Raw genomic sequence first — 20,863 nt, 5'->3', positions numbered from 1 at the left:
AAGGCAGGGATGCTGCTGTAAAAGTTGACTCGGGAGCTATTCTGCTACCATCTTTGTCTCGTAGGTGACCTCCAAAGCTCCTTTCAGGACATACCCATGGCCCTCGTCTCTGGGTTGCTGGGAGCTGCTCTGAGGATGGATGCAGAAAGAGAGGGTGGGGTTCCTGGGCAGAGCTTGGGAAGGCGGGGAGCAAAACGAGAGGAGGAAACGAAAGGAGGAGGCCGAGCAACCAGGAGGATCTAGCCGGTGCCACGCTGCAGGGCCATGGCCCAGCCCAAAGCCTGTGAGTAGCTGCCCCGGCTCTTTGCCGCTCTGCTTCAGAGCGGTGGTGGGAGCCCTTCGGCTTGTCTCTCTGGTGTCACTGGAGGAGAGACCGGGCGTTTGGGAGAGGGTGAAAGCTTGCTTTCCTGCTGGGCTCATCGCGTGACCCAGGTTTTGTTGGTGATGCTGAGAACTGATGGTCCTGAGCAGGGTGCCTTGCGCAAGGGGATGCTGTGCTGGGCGTCCTCTGGTGAGGAAGTGAAATGAGGGAGAGGAAAGCAAATCTGACCATGTTTTGTTCTAGTATTGTGTGATCCCCATCCCACATCCCCCTGGCACTCTTCTCGCCTGCAAACCTTTCTGCTTAAACACTCTCCTTTTGGGGATGTTCTTGGCCATCACTGAGTCCCTTCTTGTGTGCCCTGTCCTGCGGGGGACCCCACTGTCCCTGCATTATTGCCCTGGTCTCCTGGGGCTGGGAGCATCTCTGCAGGGAATTGCAGCGTGCATCTGGAGCAGGGGGAGGATGTGAGAGAGGAAGTGTCTGAACTCGCTAGCCCTGGCCTCAACGCATCTCCCTAGCTGTGGTCGAGAGCTGAGGGTGGGCTGGGCGAGTTATTTGGAGAGCAGCTCTCCTCCTGACGTCAGCTCTGCCCTGCCAGCCCGCTGCTGGGATTAGAAACCTGCCGGTTTTGGGGTAGATGTATCTGCGGCTGGAGCTCTCACAGTGCTTTAAATGAGAGCAAAGCTGTTAACGTGATGCTTGGGCTACAGGTCAATGTCTGGCGGGCACCGTTTCTTCCTGTGTCTTCAGGCCCAACCAAGATCCTCATGCCTTGGCTTTGGTTCCTCTCTTGAGAGGACGCGGGAGCTGCTCAAGCAGCAGCTGTGGTTGTGCTGTTCAACCAGCTCCTGTGTTTTGCCTCTGCTTTTCCTTGCTGACTGAAACGATCCCGAAGTCGCGCAGAGCTCAAGGGAAAAAATGGTCTGCAACCCAAAGGTGAAAGTCTCTCTTAACCATCTTCCCTGTCCCATGCGTCCAGGTCAGGAGCAGGAGGACGGTTTGCGTGAAGTGTCTCTCTCCACCCAGAGGCTGCGGGTGCTGCCTCCAGCAGTCCTGAGCAACCCCGCGCTGGAGAGCCTTGACCTCGACAGGAACAAGCTCAGGAGCATCACCGGCATTTCTAAGCTTATCAACCTGAAGAAGCTGATACTGTCCAAGAACGAGATTGTGGACTTTCCCAATGAAATCCAGAGCCTGGTCTGTTTAGAGAAGCTTGAGCTGAATCAGAACCAAATCCGGGTCATCCCAGAGGGAGTTTTCTCCCATCTCCCCAGGCTTAAACACTTGCGGCTGAACAACAACCGTCTCAGTGCCCTTCCCAGGGACCTGGCAGCTTGTCGAGGCAGCCTCCACTACCTCAACATCTCCAACAACCTGTTCCGGACCTTCCCCCAGCCTGTCCTGCAGCTGGCACACTTACAGGAGCTCCACGTGCAGAATAATGCCCTTCGCCAGCTCCCCAAGGAGCTCTTTCAGCGGCAATCCCTGAAAATGTTCAAGGCCAATGGGAACCCCCTCCGGGAGCCACCCAGTGAAGTGTGTGCTGGTGGCATCCAGCAGATCCAGAATTACTTCAGCCAGCTTCAACACAGTTTGGGGCAGGAGGACAAGAGGGTCAAGGCCATGTTCCTGGGGGCCTCACTGGCGGGGAAGTCCACCATCTGCAAAAGCCTGAAGCAAGGGCAAACCAAACTGGTGCCCAAGGAAGAACGAACGGTTGGGATAGAGATCAGTGAGTTCCAGATTGAGGACTTCACATTTCTCTTCTGGGACTTCGCCGGCCAGCTGGAGTACTACATGACTCACCACGTGTTCATCACCCCACAGGCACTTGTCATCCTTGTCATCAATCTCCACATGTAAGTGCTGAGCTGGTTTGGCTTCAAAGTGGAGTGAGAGAAGAAAAAAGGGGCTGGGGAAGCTTTCATCTGCATGTGTTCACACCATTTCCATTGGACCTTGATGCCTGGTCTTCTCACCGCTGGAGTAGCTAGCTCTCCCTCTCCCCCTTTTTGCAGATCACTCAATTAAGCTACTAGATCTGTCATCAGCTTACCAAAGTCCTCTGGTTTGAGGGGTTAGATGAGCATTAACTCCTTATGTGTCAATTGATCCCTGTCTAAACGGCTTTGCTTTCTGCCTTGGCAATACCTCTACGAGCCCTCCTGTAGCTTGTGGTGCTCCCTGAACATGGAGGGAGCGTCAGACTTAGGCTTTGTGGTACAGAGGGATGCTCCCATCCACAGCAGGGATGGACTCTGCTACACCCCATAGCTTTAACTGGCTTAGCTTAAGGATAGAAAACTTAAGGATGAGCTTGGATATGGCCCGTGACAGCTTAGGAGATCTGAGCTCTTCTCCAGTAAGCCCCTGGGACAGCACAGGGTGCAGGGTCAGACCTGTGGTGGTGGAAGTCGGCTGGCAATCCAGAGGGTTAGATGGGAATTTGGGATTTTCTTTCTCTTCCTCCCCAGGTACCAAACTAATGATGAGACTTTCAAGGAGCTCGTCGGTTTCTGGATCAACAACCTGTCCATGCGAGTTCCAAACTCAGTGGTGCTTCCTGTGGGAACCCATGTGGACTGCTGCCAGCAGGAGGAGGTGGAGAAGAAGAGGCATGACATCATGGCCAAGATTGCAGCCATGCTAGCGGAGAGAAAAAGCATCCTCGCTCACTTTGTCGACAACCTGGAGGGCAGCGAGGAGCCTGAGTTTTACATGGACCAGTGGGAGAGGCTGAAGGAGATGGAGAGCTGCACGTTAACCGTAGGGCTGAGATTATCGTGGTTCCTTGCTGTCTGTGGTCATCCTGCTGTCTCTGGCAGCCTGGTGTGCTACTGGTGCATCAGGCTGCTACTGCAGCCACTCCCTGGGGCTGGGGTGGACATGGTAACCCCTGGCTGTGACCTGCTGGGTCCTTGTCCCTGCTCAATGATGGGCATCTCCTCCTGTGGCTTGTAGCAAGTGCATGGGGAGGAGTGTGAGGGGGCATTTACCATCCCCAGGTGATTTTCTGAGAACTGCTGCAGAGCAAAGGCATGAAGGAAGCGCCCTGTGAAGCTGAGCCAGCAGCGTGTCCCATCCTTGGTGACCTCCTTGGCATTAGGTCCCTCCTTTACTTCGCAGGCTAAAAGACTCCTCTGGATGTGCTTTTGGCAGGTGTGTGCTTTCTCTCTTCCAGATCTTAAACTTAGTTGCTGTCAACTGCACGGATCACCGTGATATCAAAAAGCTTGAGGCCACTATTCTGGAGCATGTAAAGAATGAAGAGCTCTTCCCTGAGGTAATCCGAGTGCTGCCGCCCGTCTACAGGCAGGTGGAAGCTGCCATCGTAGATATCGCACAGAGTGAGGAGATGGCAGACCATGGTGAGTGGTTCATCACCCCCGCCACACCTTCCTGGGAGGACCTGCTGTCCTGCGGCTGAGACAGGCTCTCTGGTGCTTGCTGCACCTTCTGGCCCCACTCGTGTGGTGGTGGGGTCGCTGCTGAAGACCTTGCACTGTTATTGCTGGAGCATTAAATTGCCACTACCCAGCTCTGTCATTACGAGCATCTGCCCCCAAGGCAGGTGCCTAGGGAAAAGCATAGTAAAAGGACGAGTGTGTCTTCACCAGGAGGCTCTGCCAACATCTACCAGCCTGTGGCTGGAGGTACCCTGAGCTGGCCACGTTGTCTGGTTTGTTTCTTTCCAGTAATGTTCTTTCTTTCTCCCCTTTGCCCTGTATAAGCAATTAAAGAATCTTGCAGGAAGGAGCTCCACAGCTTTAATGCTTCTGTGTGGTTTCCAAGCCTATGTCCTGCTAACTTTGTTTAATGGCTCCTACCCCTCCCTCGCCCCTTCTTCGTGTCTCCTGTGACTCATCAGGATTAGCAGGCAGCCCCAGCTCCTCGCTTACATACCTAAAGCAGGTATGAACACCACCAGTGCCCGGTGTCATCTCTGGCTCCCCTGGCCACTGTAGGATTAGAGGATGAGGAGCAAATGCTTTTCTTTTGTGGAAATAAGTCAGGTTTTGTTGCCTGTCTTGCTGCATGACTAAATGACAATCTGAGGTTTAATTGGCAATATCTGAGGTTTTCTGGCTGGAAACAAACCTGCTCTCGCAAACAAGGAAAAAAAACAGTATTAGCCTCATTTTTTTCAGATGCTCTGTTGAGGTCGTGGCAGGCTGTTGGCACCACTGAGGCAAGGCAAGACCATGGGAGCTGCAGGGTGGCAGTGGGACAGCTGAGGATGGGTAAAGCATTTTGGGCCGCAGCCACTAAGCATTGCACTGGTCCCAGCTGGTTCCCCAGGGATGGCATGGGTGATGTTGGGTGCTGCTGGTGTTTGTTGGCTCTCTAAAGCACCTGTCTTGGAATGCTGGTGTCCAAGAGATGCATGCTGAGCTCCCATGTCTCCCTCTAGGCATGATGGACCTCCAGTACCTGCTCAGCAAACTCTCCCAGTGCGAGCACCTGGCCAACCTGGGAAGAGAGCTTCTCCAGGACATCTTGCGGTACCTCCACCGCATTGGACTTGTTGTGTGGTATGAGGAAATCAAGCACCTGGAAAGCACTGTTTTTCTACAGCCTGCCTTCCTAATAACTATGTTCAAGGTGAGCGTGGGGATCAGGACCATCTTCTCTGCAGGGCGCAAGCTCTGCAGCTTTGCTAGGCTCCTCTCATTCATTGCCACCTCTTCTCTCCTTCTCTTCCCACCCAGCTCCTTGTGAGGTACCGCCTAGTCCAGCAGCTCGAGAGCATCTCTGTGGACACGCTGATTGGGGAACATGCCACCATCAGAGACAGGTCCAATTGGGTGTGGACCTTCAAGTCAAAGGCAATGCTGTGCCACCGAGCTGTGCGTGCCTTGGTGAAGCACCAGCTGTGTTTGGAAGGGATGCGGGACATCTTTGAGGAAATCATGGGACACAGGCCCCACAGAGGGAGAGGGAAGCTCTTCAGCCTCCTGGAGCACTTTGAGCTCTGCCTGGAGGTGAGGCATGCCAAAGCACTCAACCCACAGGCCAGCGAGTTTGTACCCGGGAAGCCGTGGGAGACAACGCAGGGCCAAGGCGAGTCCTGGTACTTGTTCCCAACCTATCTGAACCAGACCGAAGAGGTCTCTGAGGTGTGGGGAGGCGATCACCCAGAGGACCTCCACATCCGTGCCTACTTCTCACCTGAAATACCTGAGGGTTTCTTCCAGAGGTAAGCAGTGGTTTCCAGCCCTCGATGAGGTTGCATGGTTTGGGGTTTGCTTGGCACAGCACCAGTATGACTGTCAGCAAGCCCTTGGCTGTTGAGACCGTATCAGCTGAGGCATGAAGCTGGGACTCAGGAGACCAGGGTGGCTTCTCAGCTCTGCCACAGATGTGTGGAGCCCTGGATGAACCATTTCAATGTTCGCTGCCTGGATGTGAGCAAGGACCATGCTCCTTCTGGTTCACCTTTCATCTCGGGTGGTTTTTGGCTATTCTGTGCCCATCCAGGCAGTCAGAGATTTCCCAGTCCCATCTGAGGATGGTCCAGTTTCTATGGGTGCTGGGACTGTTCCAGTTTCTGGAAGGTCTCCTGTCCTTGTGGGGTTCTTGACTTGTGTCCAGTGTTTTATCTGATGGCCAACTCTGGAAGCAGCTCTTGGCTTAAGATGTTGCTCCTACTGCTTGAGCTTTCAGTAGGACAGGGTCCTCATTGGGTGTCTGCCTCTGTTTCTACTGAAATTGCGTTCATATTTTCCAAGTCCACCTGATGCCATGCTTCCTCCCAGTGTTAGAGATAAGCAGGGAGGAGGGTGGTGAAAGCCATGGGCAATCTCCTTGCAGGTTCCTGGTGAAAGCTTGCTCCTTCTACTCCACACACTGGGTGGCCAAGGCAACCTGCCTGCTCATATGCAATGGCAAACCTCTGCTGATCAAAGAGAATAACCAGAGGGCCTACAGCTACCTGGAGCTCCGGTGCAGAAAGCCGGCAGGAAGGACAGGTAAGGATCCCTAATCCTTATTTCATGCCTCCCAACCACACATCTCTCCTTAGCTCCCCCCTGCCACCTCCACCCCTTTGGGCAGAGCATCCCAGAAGCCTCTGCCATATGTCCTAGTCTGGCTAGGGTCCACCAGCAGTTCAAATAAAGATTTCCTGTTTCTCTGCGCAACCTGGTCAGGATTCCTCTCAAGGTATCACATGGGAAGTCAAGTTTTCAGTTTTCTCATGGAGCAAATGGGTCATCCTTCCCCATATGGTCCCAGCAGAGTACAGTCTCAGGCTGGGTCTCCAAGTGGTAAGCAAAAGGGCCATCTGAGTTGGGGAGCTCTTCCAACATATCTTTAAACTCCCTTTGAAGACTGATGGGCTTGGGTTGACTTGAGAAACAGAGCTGGTCCAACTGTTCTGGCTGTGGTCTGGCAGGCTGGAAGCGATGCATGCACCACCACAGTACCTCCTGGGCTGCTGCAGTTTGGTTGCTGTGAGTAAGCGAGATGTTCTCCTTTTGCCTGGAAGGTTTCCAGCTTGCCTGGGACTTCCTCATAGCAGTTGTGTTCATCGTCCAGAAGCTTGCCGAGGAGTGGCCAGGGCTGCACGTGTGTGTGAAGACCCCTTGCCGAACGGCTGGCTGTCCCGCGGAGCTCATCTGGCCGGACATGGATGGCACAAACGCCATGTACGTATGAGCTGTGTCCCTCCAAACTGAGGGCTGGAGCTGGGTGGTTGCTACTGCAATGCTGGTGGGGCTGGTCAGCTTCTAAAAGCCATGTGAAATTAGTTGCGAAACTTGCTGGGCACGATGTTGCCCTTCTCCTGACCTTAACAGCCCACGTCCCACATGGTGTTAGCATTTACTTGTGTGGGAAATTCGAGCATGGAAAGAAAGGTGAAAAAGTTGAGACTCTGGGACTCAGGCACATAGTGTCCACTCTGGCCAAGTGCCCACACGTCCCGTTTCATGATGAGCTGAAGGTGCTCAGGCACCTGGGAAGGCAGCAGCTGTCCCTCCGATGGCGGGACCTCAGGTCAGGGTGGAAAGAAGGAGCCTCTTCCATCGCCTTGGCGTTGTCTTCCATGGGAAGTACTGAGGGCAGCTCCTGCTCCTTCTTCTCTGGGCTTTTTCCTCCGCAGGACAAAGGAAGATGTTAAAACCTGCGGGACGTGTGGGCACCGCTTTGGCGCAGAGCTGCTCCTGCCCAAAGGTGAGCCCAATGGCCATGGGTTTGTGCTGCAGCAGTGCTCTGGGGGGGAGGAGGGCTGAGGGTTTCACAGAGCTGAGGTGCTGATGGTGTCCCCCCATCCCCATAGTGCCCAAGCAGCTGGAGGAGCCCCCGGCGCAGCCCTCTGCTCACTATTACGTGACAAGCTACGGGACCACCACCTTCGGGCCCAGCAGCATCCACGTCAACCGGCAGGTAAGGAGGCTGCCACCTCCCCTTGCCCAGGGTCCAACACTGAGGGCCAAGCCCATCCTCACCCCTCACTCCCCAAATGAGGGGGTGCAGCTGCTTCCAGACTGGGGAGGGAACACCCCATCTTCAGGCAGCGTGCTGGTTACCACACTCCTTCCTGAGATACCACAACCTCTGCTCCTCAGAGCTGAGCTCTGGGTGCTTCATGTTGTAGTTACTGCCGTATTTTTCCAGAACATCTCCAGTGATTAACTCTGGGCCAGCAGGGAGGCGCTTGCTGAAGAAAGAATTATTTTTGTCTAGCCAAAGCCAAGCTGTCCTCAACATGCTTTGCTTGCAAGTCATGTTTGCAGCCTTAATGCACAAAACTAAATGCATCAATAAATGCATCTCTTCATGTGTGGGAAGTTACCTCATTTACACAAATGTAAGGGGAGAAGATGCTGACAAGTGCGAGCCCTCTGCCAGCAGGAGCGTTGCTGGGACAAGGCTGGCCATGGACCCCTATGGTTTTGGGGGATGGAGGGGTGAAGATCTCAGACTGATAGTGGGGGCAGAAGTCCAGGCAACATCAGCAAGCACCTTTCTATACATATATATTTAAACTTAGAAAACTTAAGAAAATAAATTTTTAAATGACCGTACTCCACAAAAATACACATTAGCAGCTGATGGGAGGGGAAAAGCAACGTGTCAGCTCCAGGACCGGCCGGTGAAGCTGTCCTTGGGGTGGGGGGAGCGGAGGAGGAAAGGTCCCCACCGTAGGCATCCCACCGTGGCGTTGCTAGGGGGATGCTGGTTTGCACGGCCCCTGATGCCCGATGGTCCCCTGCTGGCAGGTGCCTGTCCCGGGGGGCCACAGGCAGCGGGGTGGGGGCGGGTCAGTCTGTCTGCATGTTGCACTGCTCGATGAGCTCGAAGAGGCTGAAGGAGTCAGAGAGCTGCAGGCTGACGGTGCCGCTGTCAAGGGAGGAGGCTCCCTCCCGCAGCACCTGCTCGTACCAGTACTCGCAGAACTTGGGCACCAGCTGCGGCAGCAAACCATCAGGGTTAGGGGCAGCTGCCTGATGTGGCTGCAACGCCCTGCACAGCCTCGTCCTCCTGCAGCGGAGGAAGGAGGTGTGCGGGGCACCCTATATATATCTCCCACAGCCCTTGAGGGTCCCCATCCCTGGGCAGCTGCCTCCAACCCCATCCTGCCCAGCCCCCAATGGTCCCCTGACCCAGGCAGCTGCCCCCTGTCTAGGGTGGCCCTTCCTGGACGCCAGGCCCCCAAGGTTCCCCTCCCCAGGGACCTGCCCCCCACTATTTCCCCTGGTCCCCAGGAGTTCCCTTCCCTGGGCACCCAGCCCCCCATCTCCCCTGGTCTCCAAGGGTCCCCCTCCCCTGTTACTCAGTTCCCCCATCTCTCCCAGCCCCCAAGGTATCCCTCCTTGGGTACCCAGATCCCCATCTGCCCTGGACCCTGAGGATCTCCCTCCTCGGGCACCCCAGACCCCCCATGTCCCTGGACACTGAGGGTTGCCCTCCCCAGACACCCATCTCCCCCTGCCCTTGAGGATCCCCCTCCTTGAGCATGCAGACCCCCCCATCTCCCCTGGACCCTGAGGGTCCCCCTCCCTGGGCAGCAGTGGGGCAGTGGTGGGTGTTGGCCCTTGCACCTTGACCAGGATGAGCTTGGACTCCTTGGGCTTGGCCTTGGAGAAGGACTGCCCAAAGCAGAGGTAGATGGTGAAGTCAGGGGACCGCTGCCTTTGGCCATTGCGGAAGTCCCTCAGCTCTGCGAGGGGAGACAGGGCTCAGTTTTGGGGTGAGCCTGGGAGACACAGAGGGACTGGGAGGGTTCGGATGCTTGTGACATCCTGGAGCTGGCTCCCATGAGCCCCAAAACCAGGGCAGGGAACAGGAACCCACCCCTGCCTACCTGTGCAAAACTCATTGAAGTCAAAGATGGGGGTTTCCTGGTTGCGGCAGAGCAGGTTGGGCGGGGGGTCCTCAGCGCCCTCGAGCTGCTGGGACAGGGCCCAGAAGACCTTGCACTTCTTCAGGCGAGTGGCGAAGAGCTTGCTGGTGCGTTGCTCCAGCTGCAGCCCCGCGCTGCCCAGCAGCTCCTCAGTGAAACGCCGCTGCTTGCTGTCAGCCAGCTCGGCAGGGCTGGGAAAGCGCACCAGGCGCCCGGGGCGCAGGGCCACTGCCGGGTCGGAGGGCTGGTACACCAGCAGGCACTGGCTGTCCCCCACCTCCTCCTGGTGGAAGAGCTTCCCCCGGTAGTAGATGCTGACGTCCAGGATGGGGATGATGCCACCTGCACTGGGCAGTGATCAGCAGCCGTGTCCCCCGCCCCCAGCATTACTATTAATAATTATATATAATATTTATTATTAATAATTACTTATAGCTATTAATAAGTAATAACCCTCACCTGTGTTATCCTCCGGTGGCGGTGGCACAGGGCTGGCAGTGGGGGCAAAGAGCATCGCCTCCCCTGGGGGCGGCACAGGGACCGTGACCTCCGGCAGGTGGCACGGCAGTGCCACGGGCCCTGCGGCGAGAGACGGCCAGCGTCAGCATCGCCATTCGGGCTGCAGCAGGGTGGGGTTGCTTTGGCATGGGGTGCACATGGCAGCACCCCGGCCTCTTCCCACCCCCGTTATGGTGTTCCCATGCCTGAGGCTGGATCCTGCCCCACAGCACCCACCTTGCTCTGCCAGCAGCATGGGGTCCAGGGGGTTGTAGGTGCCCAAGGGGGGCTGCTCCGCCGTGGGTACCCATTGCTGAAATGCTGGTGGGGGGAGGCAGTTGTTTTGGCTGGGGTCTGGGTGAGGCTGGAGCAGAGTGTCCTGGTGGGGGGCGTCTGCTGCAGAGAAATCACCGGTGGGAAGGGGCTGGGGTCACCCAACCATAGCATCACCCACCCTGCACCTCACGAGCGGGGCCGGTCTCACCTGCAGGCACCCAGGATGGTGTCGGGGAATCAAGGTCGCGGGGGGAGATATCGCAGTGCTGCAGCACCCACTGCAGCGCCTCCAGGTCCTCCAGCGTCGGGGACCGTGCGGGGTTGGTGCTGCCTAAGGCGGGGCACAGCAGGTGGGAGGTCTCACAACCCCGAAACCAGCCCCAGCTCAGCCTACCAGGGTATCCCCCCAGAAAAAATTGGGGGACCAGCACCTACCTGGGGGGGTGATTTCTGGGGCCACATCTTGGGGGTTGAGCTCCAGCTGCGAAGGGAAGTGAGAAGGGGTCTTACCGCTCTGGATGAGGGGCACTCAGCCTCCTGGGCTGGGTTTCGGCTGGGTGCTGGTCTCCAGCTCAGGAGCACCCCAAGGACATGGGGTGCAATGCCTGAGCAGTAGCAGTGGGAACCCCCCCCCAGACCTCCATGCCCACCCCATTACCTGTGGCTGCTGGTGCAGCGGCTGCTGACCCACCGCAGCATCAGGGCTGCTGAAATCCCCCTCCTGGCCAGGCCAGAGGGCAGCTGGAAGGACAGCAGCGTGAGCGGGGCACCCTGAGATCGCCTGCCCCCACCCCAACCACAGCCCCCCACGGGGCCAGGCTCACCTGGGTCGATGGCGAAGACCTTGTGCGGGTCGTCACCGCACTTGGAGCGGTCCTCCAGCAGCACGAACATGCCGGTGCTCCTCAGGGCGCAGCGGAAGTTGGTCTTCCACTTGGCCGGGTCCTCGGGGCACCCCTCATAGCGCCCGCTGGCCTGCGCCCAGGCCTGGGGGGGCGGGCAGGGAGCATGGCCACCACAGCACGGAGGTTTCAGGGATGCCTGGTCTCCCCCCGCTCCCCAGCTCCCACGTCCCACCCACCCTGAAGACCGCAAAGTTGCTGCTGGTCTCGCACCCCCCCCCCCACCTGAATACCCCGGGCCTGCTGCTGGTCGCCGCCGTCCCAGCCACCCTGACGACCTCGAGGTCGCTGCTGGCCACCTTCAAGCCACCCGCCCGGACGGCGCGGAGCTCCCCGCCGGCCACCCCCGTGTCGCACCCACCTTGAAGACCTCCAGGTCGCTGCTGGTGACGTCCTTCCTGGCGTTGTGCTTCCAGGGGACGCGGAAGGCGCTGCGGGCCGGGTCGGTCCAGCGCAGCCCCCGGTAGCTCCCGCTGCTAACGGCGCTCACCAACCAGGGCCCGAACCGCAGCTTCTGGGCCTCCCTGCGGGCGCGGGGCCGTCACCGCCGGGGGCCGGGGCCACCCGGGGCCGGCGGCCCGGGGCGGGCGGGGGGGTGCCGGGGTGCCGCTTACCCCTCGCTCTGCAGCGCTGCCATGGTGCCGCCGGGCCCGGGGCGGGTGGGTGACCTCGACGGGGCGCGGCCGCCTCCCGCCCGCGCCTTTTATCCGCCCCCTCCGCCCGCGCCCGTTTCCTGGAAACCACGTGACCCCTCCGAAAGTGAAAGCGTCGCCGGCGCCCTCCCTCCCCCCGGCGGCGGGGGTGACGGGCAGCGGGCCCCGCCGGGCCCCGGGGCTGGCTGCGGAGCCCTGCGCGACCCCCCCGATCAACAGGGACTAATGAAAGCAATCCAGATTTTAACCTTGCCCTGCACCGGCGCGGGACGCGGCCCTCGGTGGGCGAGGGGCGAGACCAGGCCCCGAGCCGGGGGCTGGAGCGCCCGTGCCCCCCGCTGGGGTCCCTCCCCGGGGGCTGCTGCGGCCCGAGAGCGCCGGTGCGGGACGGCTGCACCCGACATCAAACAACGCGGGCCTGCAAAGAGCAAGGGGCGGGCGGGCGGCAGGGGCACCCCGAAACGGCGGGGCTCGGCCCGAAAGCAGCTGCACCCACCGCCGCCGGGGCTTTCCAGGGTGCACGGGCAGCACAGCCCAGGCACGCAGGGCTCGGCCTCAGGCCTGGAAACTCCCGTGGCTTATTTATTTATGATTATATTTGTTATATTTATTTTAATCCTCCTTCCTTCAGCCTGCCTTGGTTTCCAGCCTAAGGGCATGCTGTACAAAAATTAAAAGCAAAACCCAGGAGGGCAGTGGGCACTGGCTGCGCTCCCTGCATCCAGGAGCCAGTTTTCCCAGCTCTTCCTTTTCCAGTAAAGCCGGGGCGCTCCCGTGGGCCTGGCACTGCTCCTGGCACCGCACCTGCTCCCGGTGTCTCAGGTTGAACACCCGCGGAGGCGGGCGTTGGGGCACCCAGCTGCCCTCGGCCACGGCGGCAGAGGGGCTGAGAGCTGCTGGCACATGGCTTCTGTGCCTCACCGCTGCCTCAGCGGGATCTCGGCATCGCTCGGGATGCTAAATGGGCATCACGAGCATCTCCGGCCCTGCTGTCCGGCATGGCAGCACCACAGTTTCATGCAAAAAAAGAAGGGAAAAAAAGGAGGAAAGCCAACCCCAGGGCCGTACACCAGCCCCACCTGTGTGTTTTGAGGCCAGCACCAGCCTTGCCGAGGGATGAACCCCGTGGGGGTCCCCGCCAGCCATGCCAGGCCCCGAAAGCCAGGCGCGGAGCGGATGGAGGTGGGAGCGGGGTCCCGGTGGCTGGTGCACAGCAGCAGCGTAGCCCCCCCACCCCAGAAAGGGGAAGCAGCGCCCCGACGGGGCTGCAGCTGGTTTCCAGTAACAGCTCCTGGGCACGGCCGCCCATGATAGAAAATGGTGATCCTGTGCCTCGGACCATTGCAGTGCAGGTTATGTAGATTTCTGCATTAAATTAGAGGAAAACTAGCAAATAACCATGATTTCAGGCAGGTCACGTGGGGCCCAATGCGCTCACCCTCATTGATCTTCCTTTATCCCATTTGAGCTCTGCAGGGAGCGGTAAAACAAACCAAAAAATCCTGAGATTTGCAGGAGTTTTACAAATTTATTACCCAAGTGGTGGTCATGAGGACTGAAGCACAGGATTTTGGCCTCTTTCCCCCTGTGCTTCTTGCTTTCAAGGAAATTTCCCCTTCTTTCCAGGAACTTCTCCCTACTGCTCAATGGGAACTCCTACATGGTTTTCCAGGACATACCCCTTTGTTTTCCAGGAAATGTCTCCCTTCCTTCCTAAGAAATCCCCCTATCACTTTGTAGGAATTTCCGCCATCACTTTCCAGGTGACTTCCCTGTCGCTTTGCAGGATATTTCCCTCCCCTTCTTTCCAGGAAATTCCTCCCTTGCTTCCTGGGAAATTTCCTTGTTGCTTTCTAGAGTCCTCCATTGCTTTCTAGGAATTTTCTCTCTGCTTTACAGGACTTCTGTTGCTTTCTAGGAAATTTATTTCCCCATGACTATTGCTCCCTGCGAAACAAGAAATTATTTCTCAAGAAATTTCATTCTTCCTGTCCAGGAACTTTCCCTTTTGATTTCCAGCAATTCCTCCTTTGCTTTCTGGGAAATTTCCCCTCTAGGAAATATCGCTGCTACTTTCTTCTTAAGAAATGTCACTTTTGCTCCCTGGTATTTGAGGAAATTTCCTCTTTGCTTTCTAGGAATTTTCCTCCTTTGAAATTCTAGGCTATCCCCTTTATGGCCTTCTAGGAAGTTCCCCCATTGCTTTCCACAAGTTTCCAGAATATTTCCCCCTTTGCTTTTGAGGTGCTAGTGCTCTCTAGGAAATTCCTTCATTGTCTTGCAGTAAATTTCCCCTTTGTTTTCCAGGATATTTTACTGTAGCTTTCTAGGATGGTTTCCCTTTGCTTTCCAGGAATTCCCCTACTGGTTTCCAGGAAATTTCCGTTTTGCTTTGTAGGAATTTTCCCCCAGGGCTTCAGTAAATTTCCTCATTGAGTTCCAGGAAATTTCACGAGCAAAAGCCGAGGCACCTGCCTGAACCCATGAGAGGGGTATGCCATGAGAGGGGTATAGGGCACCTCCACCAAAACATATTAAAGGCCAGTAAACACCACAACACCCAAACAAACTGGAGCCTCAAGAGCCATGGTCAGGGCAGGAGCAAGGGCCAGGGGTGACATGGGACAAGGTACGACTGAAAAGGGCCTGGGGTCAGTGGAGGACCCTATGCCAGAGGGAGCAGGTAGGAGGCAAAAGGAGTTTGTAAATCACAAAGCAGCAAGGAACGGGGGCCTTAAAAAAAAAAAAAAAAAAAAAAAAAAAAAATCTTTCTCTTTTAATCCACCCAAGGGAAATCCAGAGCAAGAGCAGCATCACAGCACTACACACAGCACAGACATCTATCATCATCTTTGCACAGATTCCTTCCCAGATACACAGAAAAGTCATTAGGAAAAAAAGAAAAATAAAGAAAATTATTCACATATGCAAAGTGACAAGTAACAAATCAGCCACAGAACAACTTTTTCAAAGAGAAAAAGGACGCATCAAGGAAGAAGGCCCTCAACATACATACAGGTTTTGCAAAAACCTAACCCAAGAACGTTGAAACAGAGGTGGTTTTCTTTTAAACATTAAAAAAGGGATTTTTTTTTTTAATTAATTTAAATATACATTTGAAACACAAACACCAAGCAAGCGCCTGGAGAACAAAGCAAAAAGAAGGAGGAATGAAAAGTTAATTCAACCAGTTTAATTTAAACACCAAAGTCAGGTGGATTGCACCAAATGGAATAAATAACGGAGAAGATCACGCTGGGTTGGTAGATCTCACACTTAAGATCATTTAAACTAGAATTAATTACACAGCCCAAGAGAGTACTGAACAAGGAAGTCCTCTGACAAGTGATGTCAGCTGGAGCAGTGTCCCTTTCACAGAGTGAGTTGTAGGTGTGGATTTGCCCCCTGCCACCCAACAACGATCACCACCCCAGAAGCGAGCAGGATGATGAGTTTTCGTGATCCAGAGGACTTCACCCCATAATCACATACATGCGAACAGCTCCTCGCTCGGGGCGTGGGAGCCCTCCACCCTTCCACAACATCTGACTCCAAACACGCCGAAGTCAAACATCAAAGCACAACCAGACCTTGTGTTTTCACCTTGCAAGGTAAGCACACAGGCACAGGGTTTCTAGTGCAGCTCCCTGAGGTTGGGCACCACAGAAGCGGAGCAGGCACCTCCTTTCATGCACCTGGGGCCAGGCTGGGAAAAAAAAAATTATCAGCTAATCTACACCTGCAGCCACCACTTTATCACCCCAGGGGCGGGCAGGCAGAAGGAATGTAAGTGGTTTCTTGTTGTTTGGTTTTCCCTCCCTACAACCCCTGCATTAAAAAAAACAAAACAAAACCAAACCACCCCCCAAAAAAACCCTGGACAAAAATAACTTGATCCCAAGTTCCTCACCCTCCCCTGCCTGTAGCCAAGCAGTGAAGCACCTTCAGACATTTGTGTGATCCCACAGACATGTTCCCTACAGAGCAGACATCTCATCTCTGCACCTCACCCGGATGTGCCTGTGACACCTAGTTAGGAGGGACATCCCTTTGCTTTAAAACAAAAATAATTACAAAATCAATAGTAACAACCCCCTTTCCCTTCCTCTGATCTCCAAGAAGTTCATCTAAGTACAACTCATTTTTGAGAAAGGGAGAAGGGAGGGGTGAAGGCTTCTAGGCCAAGGAACTTGCCAGATCCAGCATCCCCCCTGCCATACCTCTGGCGGCGATGAGATGAGCCCCCTTTGTGTCGTGCCCGCTCAGGACCCGGGACCAGCAGAGCCGAGAAGGGGCTGAGGAGACACAGCTGCCCCTCCAGCTCCTCCTCAGATAGCTGGCAACTCCAGGAAGAAAGAGAGGGACTGGGGTGAAAGAGGGTTCAGGTTATTTCTTTCCCATCCCTCTTCCTCCCAAGGCTGGGAGGAGACTTCTGGGTCTGCAAGCCCAGTCTGTGCTTACCGGTGTCCTTAAGAATGACAATTTAAAAACAAAAAAAAAGGAAAGAAAAAAAATATGCATAATTAGGTATTGTCCATGGAAGGAGCGGGAGGGGACAGGTTCCAGACCGAGACAAAAAAGGGACTCTCTCCCTCCCCACGTTTGCTCGTCTGGAGACCACGTTCCCTCAGCGTCCCTGCGCGAACCCTTTGTGCTCTTGCTCTGACACCAATCGACACGGATGACAAACACGGGGATGAATTCAGTGCAGCAGAGGGCGGGAGGGCACACGCAGGTGCACCAGGCCTAGGCCCGGTGCTTGGGGAGCATGTCCAGCAGGAACTCCGCAATGCCAATGAAGTAGACAACTTGTGCGATGCCAAAGAGAGGAGCAATGACCAGGGCTCGGCAGTACGCCCCTTTCAGGAAGGCCATGGGCCCTTCCTTCTGCCAGATCTTCCTGCGGAGAGACAGCACAGACAGATAAGTGTCCATCCCACCCCTCCACCATGCCAGGAGACCCTCTGGCCATGCCCTGGCTTTCTGCCTCCCTCCAGAGACTGCTGTCGCCTGGCACTGCCTCCACAGCAGATCATCCACCATCCTCCATGTGCTCTGCGAATGGCCACGCAGGAGCATGCCCCATCCCTACATCTGGCCAGGAGCAGGAGCGTCTGCCTGGGTCTGGATGTACAGCTAAGACAACCCCATGCTTGCACCCCAGAGGTCCCCCTGTTCAAAAGTTGGGGTCAACTCCACCCTTAGTATGGGGGACAGCCAGATGTCTCTCGCAAGACTGGCTACAACAGCAATACAGAAGCAGAGCGCTTGTGTTTTGAAACTCCCTTCACGTTTTGAAGCAGCCAGACCACAGTTTAGCAAAGGGTCAGAGGAGAGTGCAGCTGGGCCAGAGCCCAGCCAGCCAGCGCTGCTGCAGCCACTGTTCCGAGGGGTGCCAGGAGGGATACGAAACTTAACGCTATAGGATTTTCAGACAACAGGGGCTTAGGAGGGACAACCACAGCATTGCCTCCCTTTGCAGAAATAAAATCTCAGTGTTAGCACTGTTGGGGTTTTGACAGAAGCATTTAAATATAAATGCTATATTTACCTTGCTCAAAATAGGTTCTCTTTTATATACCTATATATATGAACAGTATATATCTGGTCATATATCTATATATCTATCCATACAGATAGATAGATAGATAAAAGCAGAGGTTCAGAGGGAACCTGAAACAGAGAAGCTGCTGGTTGGGTCTAGAAGCTGTACCGACTGCCTGGCAGCAGGCAGCAGCCAATGCCGTACATCTGATGTGGTGGCCTGCTTCACAAGGAGTCTTACTTGGTACAGTCCAGGATTCCTGAGTAGGTGTCCTCATTCACTCCCCTCTGCAAGGACTGCAGCCGTGTTTTGATCACTGGGGAGAGAGAGAGAAGAGAGACAGTGGTGAGAACTGAGAACGTAGCATGCTCTTCACCAGGCAAGAGCCACCCTGAGAGTGATGTCTTTGAAACACAGTCAAAACGAGATCACCAAGAACACAGACCATTTTCATATATTTATCAGCAAAACGGGGGGGGGGGGGGGGGGGGGGAACCATTCCTTTACAAATTGATAAAAGAAAAACACAGCCACCCAAAAACCAACCCACTCCCCTCACTGTGACCAAGGTTTACAAGGCTGACAAGCTTTAAACGCTTCCAAATTCAGATATCTTTCTGCAAAGTGGGGACCGATTTTCAAATACTCAGCTCCTGGAAGAAGTATCTAAAATATACGATGCTGCTCTTACATTTCTTCCCACCTTGGAGTGTGTGCAGTGCTGGAGAGAGGGGAGTTATTTTCTGGTGTTTTTCACAGCAGAGAAACCGAGGTGATATTTAACACAGATGCTGTGGAGCAGGAGAAAAGGCCACAAATCTGAGGCTCCCTCTGGTTGTCTATGACCATATGCATGTAAATGGTCTGCATACTACTACTCCACATGGAAACGTGCCTTTTCAGGGGCATGTTCGCAGCCATTCCTGCAAAGAATGACTGCAATGAATGACACCCTCTTCCTGACTTACCTAGCGAGTACTGCAAACCTCTGTGTAAGCTGTGGCCAAAGGTATAGCTCAGCTGAAGGAAACATCATCTGAGCTGGAGGCAGCTCAGACAGCAGAGCTCCCCTCCTGTACCTCCCTGTGTGCTCATGCTGTGAAGAGGCTGGCACAGTCACCCTCCTCCTCACCTAGCCCACTCGTGGGCCTCTGTCACTTGGTGCCAGGCCACCAGCACAGGCTACTGGGGACTCACCATCGCAAGGGTTGACAGCCACCGCAGCCGTGCTGCCAGCCACACATCCGGAGAGGAAGGACACGTAGAACGGAGCCTTGACATCGGGGTCCTTCTGGCCTAGCTTGTTCAGATTTGCAAACAGCGGGAAGTAAACGATGGAGAACGGGACATCCCTGCGGCAGGGAGGGAGGAAGGAGAAGAAAGAAGAACAAGGATGAGCAAAGTCAGAGCAGGAGACCAACAAACTGAGCATCAAAGAAAGGGCTGCAAGCATCACGCATTGGCAGCACAGCCACGAGTGCAACGCAGACGTCCCAGCTCTGCAATTGCAACGCAGACAGGAGTGGAAACTCAGCAGGGGCAAAACTGACTGCACAAAGGACAACAGGCCCATGGGAGGCATGCAGCCCTGCAGAGTCGTTGGCCTCCCCCTGATTTTTCAACACTCAAACTGAAGACCCCAGCACATTCAGAGATCAATCATTTTGTCCACTTTTGTTAATTACGAGAGGTTCGTATCCTGCCCCCCATCCCACTGGGCATTGCTTTAGCTCCGCCTTTGTTAAAGCTAGAGGACAGTCACTCTGTGAAAGCCCAGGTAAAGAGACTCAGAGAGGGCCCCGGTCGTTGCGTCCAAAAGCTCCATGGGCCAGAAGCCATTTCACACTCTGGAGACTAAGGCTGACAGTTTTGCTTTGCTAACTCACAAGGACTTCTCTACAGTGTTAAAATATGACCACATGGGAGACAAAAAACTTTCCACAGAAAGCAGCAGAATTAAATCTTCCAGGAATAAAAGACAGACTTCCCTGACCTTCATGTCTTTAATGCACAAAACCTGTGCACGGAAAGCAAACCAAATCAAACCCACACCCCTGAAGCCAACACCCCATTTGCAGGCTCATCCTCTGGATTGCTGGTTCTTTATGTTCAAGACTGGGGATACTGGTGCCCTGAGCTTGAGCCCACACCATCCTACCTTAGTAGCGTGGCTCCCAGGCCCTTGTAGAGTCCTGCGATGCCTTTGCTCCGCAGCAGCTCCCTTGTTATCTGCATTGCTGTGGTGCGTGTTTCCACCACTGGCTCCGCTGCCCCCGCCACAGAGGAAGAGGAGAGCTGGGCCTGCGCTGCCATCAGCTTCTTCTGCGCCGCTGGAGAGGAGCACAGAGCGCACTGGTTTGCAAGATGCTCAACAGCAGTCTCTTGCCACCCAGTGCTGTGGGACAAGGAGGAAGAGGCAGATCTCCAGGTGCACCAAAACATGCAGACTAAGGCCACCCAGGTGCCCTGCAAGCTTCTGCTCCCTGTCTGCCCATCTCCCTCAGCCAGAGGCTGCCCAGCTTGTCTCAGTCTCAGAGCTGGCTGCTGCCACACTGCAACGCTGTCCACTGCACTCTCCTACCAACTGGTTTTACCTAAGCAGGAGCAGCCCGTCACGCACAACCTCCATGGTGCAGAGAAAAGGAGCTGCTGTGAGCAGGCAGGTGATGGTACCTGCATCCAGCTACATCCCCAAGCTCCCGGTAGGACAAACGGAAGATATTAACGAACAAGGGAGGTTCAACACTTCTGTTCTTTGCTTCCTTCCCTTGAAAGCAATCAACCTGGGGAGTTCCTCAGCTGCACTAGGTATACCACATTTATACAAGCAGCCTTTTCAAACTGATGCATTTCTGCTCTTTGGCCAGAAGATGGAGAGCACATCAACCCATAGGCAATCCGCTGGCTGCCACCAGCACACCACAGGTCTCTTGCTACACAGAGAACAGGCTGTTCACAGCAGCAAAAACCTCTTCTGAACCCTCAAACCACGGCTTAATTCTTTCAAACATTTTAAAATAATACGCACAAAGAGGATAAGGTCTGCATTAAAAACAGCGAAGAGAGGAAAGACAAAGTAAATCTGCGATTATTCAGGAATGCCACATCAAAGGAGAGATTAAAGGACAAACTGGCCCATTTTCCAGGAAGGGCCACAAACGTGGTATCTAACGTTATCATGCAGGGCTCCTGGGGAAGGAGCCCATACCCCAGCCTGATCTCTAGAAGAGATTAAGGCGATAGTAAACAGCTCTTTCGCCCAGATCCTCTGTGCCAGACTCTGGTCTCTGTTCTCACCAGAAACACCCCACAGTATTT

At 55.1% G+C, this 20,863-nt stretch overlaps 3 protein-coding genes across 13 annotated transcripts in view; 1 reads left to right on the top strand and 2 right to left on the bottom strand.

The window, feature by feature from the left end:
* The first annotated feature begins 146 nt into the window (after positions 1 to 146).
* On the top strand, positions 147 to 8,147 carry LOC104017321 (malignant fibrous histiocytoma-amplified sequence 1 homolog). 4 transcript variants are annotated; one of them, XM_087745865.1, is made up of 12 exons: positions 147 to 283; positions 1,305 to 2,184; positions 2,800 to 3,091; positions 3,507 to 3,693; positions 4,474 to 4,566; positions 4,737 to 4,927; positions 5,035 to 5,522; positions 6,137 to 6,294; positions 6,813 to 6,972; positions 7,428 to 7,498; positions 7,605 to 7,711; positions 7,943 to 8,147. In XM_087745865.1, the coding sequence occupies exons 1-12, from the start codon at positions 265 to 267 to the stop codon at positions 7,958 to 7,960; spliced, it is 2,664 nt and encodes an 887-aa protein (XP_087601991.1). In that variant the 5' UTR covers positions 147 to 264; the 3' UTR covers positions 7,961 to 8,147. The 4 variants fall into 4 exon arrangements, with proteins under 4 accessions (XP_087601991.1, XP_087601989.1, XP_087601990.1 ...); XM_087745863.1 differs by having other exon boundaries at positions 7,605 to 8,147; XM_087745864.1 differs by lacking the exon at positions 4,474 to 4,566 and having other exon boundaries at positions 7,605 to 8,147.
* A 140-nt stretch (positions 8,148 to 8,287) lies between these two features.
* On the bottom strand, positions 8,288 to 12,111 carry IRF7 (interferon regulatory factor 7). 4 transcript variants are annotated; one of them, XM_087745867.1, is made up of 11 exons: positions 11,962 to 12,111; positions 11,709 to 11,871; positions 11,270 to 11,432; positions 11,104 to 11,186; positions 10,881 to 10,926; positions 10,654 to 10,776; positions 10,407 to 10,565; positions 10,131 to 10,250; positions 9,633 to 10,013; positions 9,370 to 9,488; positions 8,288 to 8,736 (listed from the first exon to the last, which is right to left on the bottom strand). In XM_087745867.1, the coding sequence occupies exons 1-11, from the start codon at positions 11,982 to 11,984 to the stop codon at positions 8,590 to 8,592; spliced, it is 1,527 nt and encodes a 508-aa protein (XP_087601993.1). In that variant the 5' UTR covers positions 11,985 to 12,111; the 3' UTR covers positions 8,288 to 8,589. The 4 variants fall into 4 exon arrangements, 2 of the variants coding, with proteins under 2 accessions (XP_087601993.1, XP_087601994.1); XM_087745868.1 differs by having other exon boundaries at positions 10,407 to 10,562; XR_015701877.1 differs by having other exon boundaries at positions 8,707 to 8,736; positions 9,370 to 9,542.
* Positions 12,112 to 15,171: 3,060 nt separating this feature from the next.
* Positions 15,172 to 20,863, bottom strand: part of SLC25A22 (solute carrier family 25 member 22) — a 51,800-nt gene continuing 46,108 nt past the window's right edge. For all 5 annotated transcript variants that reach the window (XM_087745853.1, XM_087745855.1, XM_087745857.1 and 2 more), the window contains 4 exons: positions 19,704 to 19,875; positions 18,743 to 18,897; positions 17,786 to 17,861; positions 15,172 to 16,900 (listed from right to left, as the gene is read on the bottom strand). In XM_087745853.1, coding sequence (XP_087601979.1) covers positions 16,747 to 16,900; positions 17,786 to 17,861; positions 18,743 to 18,897; positions 19,704 to 19,875 — 557 coding nt within the window. In that variant the 3' untranslated portion in view covers positions 15,172 to 16,746. The remainder of the gene's footprint in view (positions 16,901 to 17,785; positions 17,862 to 18,742; positions 18,898 to 19,703; positions 19,876 to 20,863) is intronic.

This window comes from Nipponia nippon, unplaced genomic scaffold, assembly GCF_047370975.1.
Source record: "Nipponia nippon isolate SJK-2023a ecotype South Korea unplaced genomic scaffold, ASM4737097v1 scaffold_10, whole genome shotgun sequence".
Taxonomy (NCBI): Eukaryota; Metazoa; Chordata; class Aves; order Pelecaniformes; family Threskiornithidae; genus Nipponia; species Nipponia nippon.
Note: the sequence above shows the minus strand (reverse complement) of the source record. Positions and strands in the feature narration are given on the sequence as shown.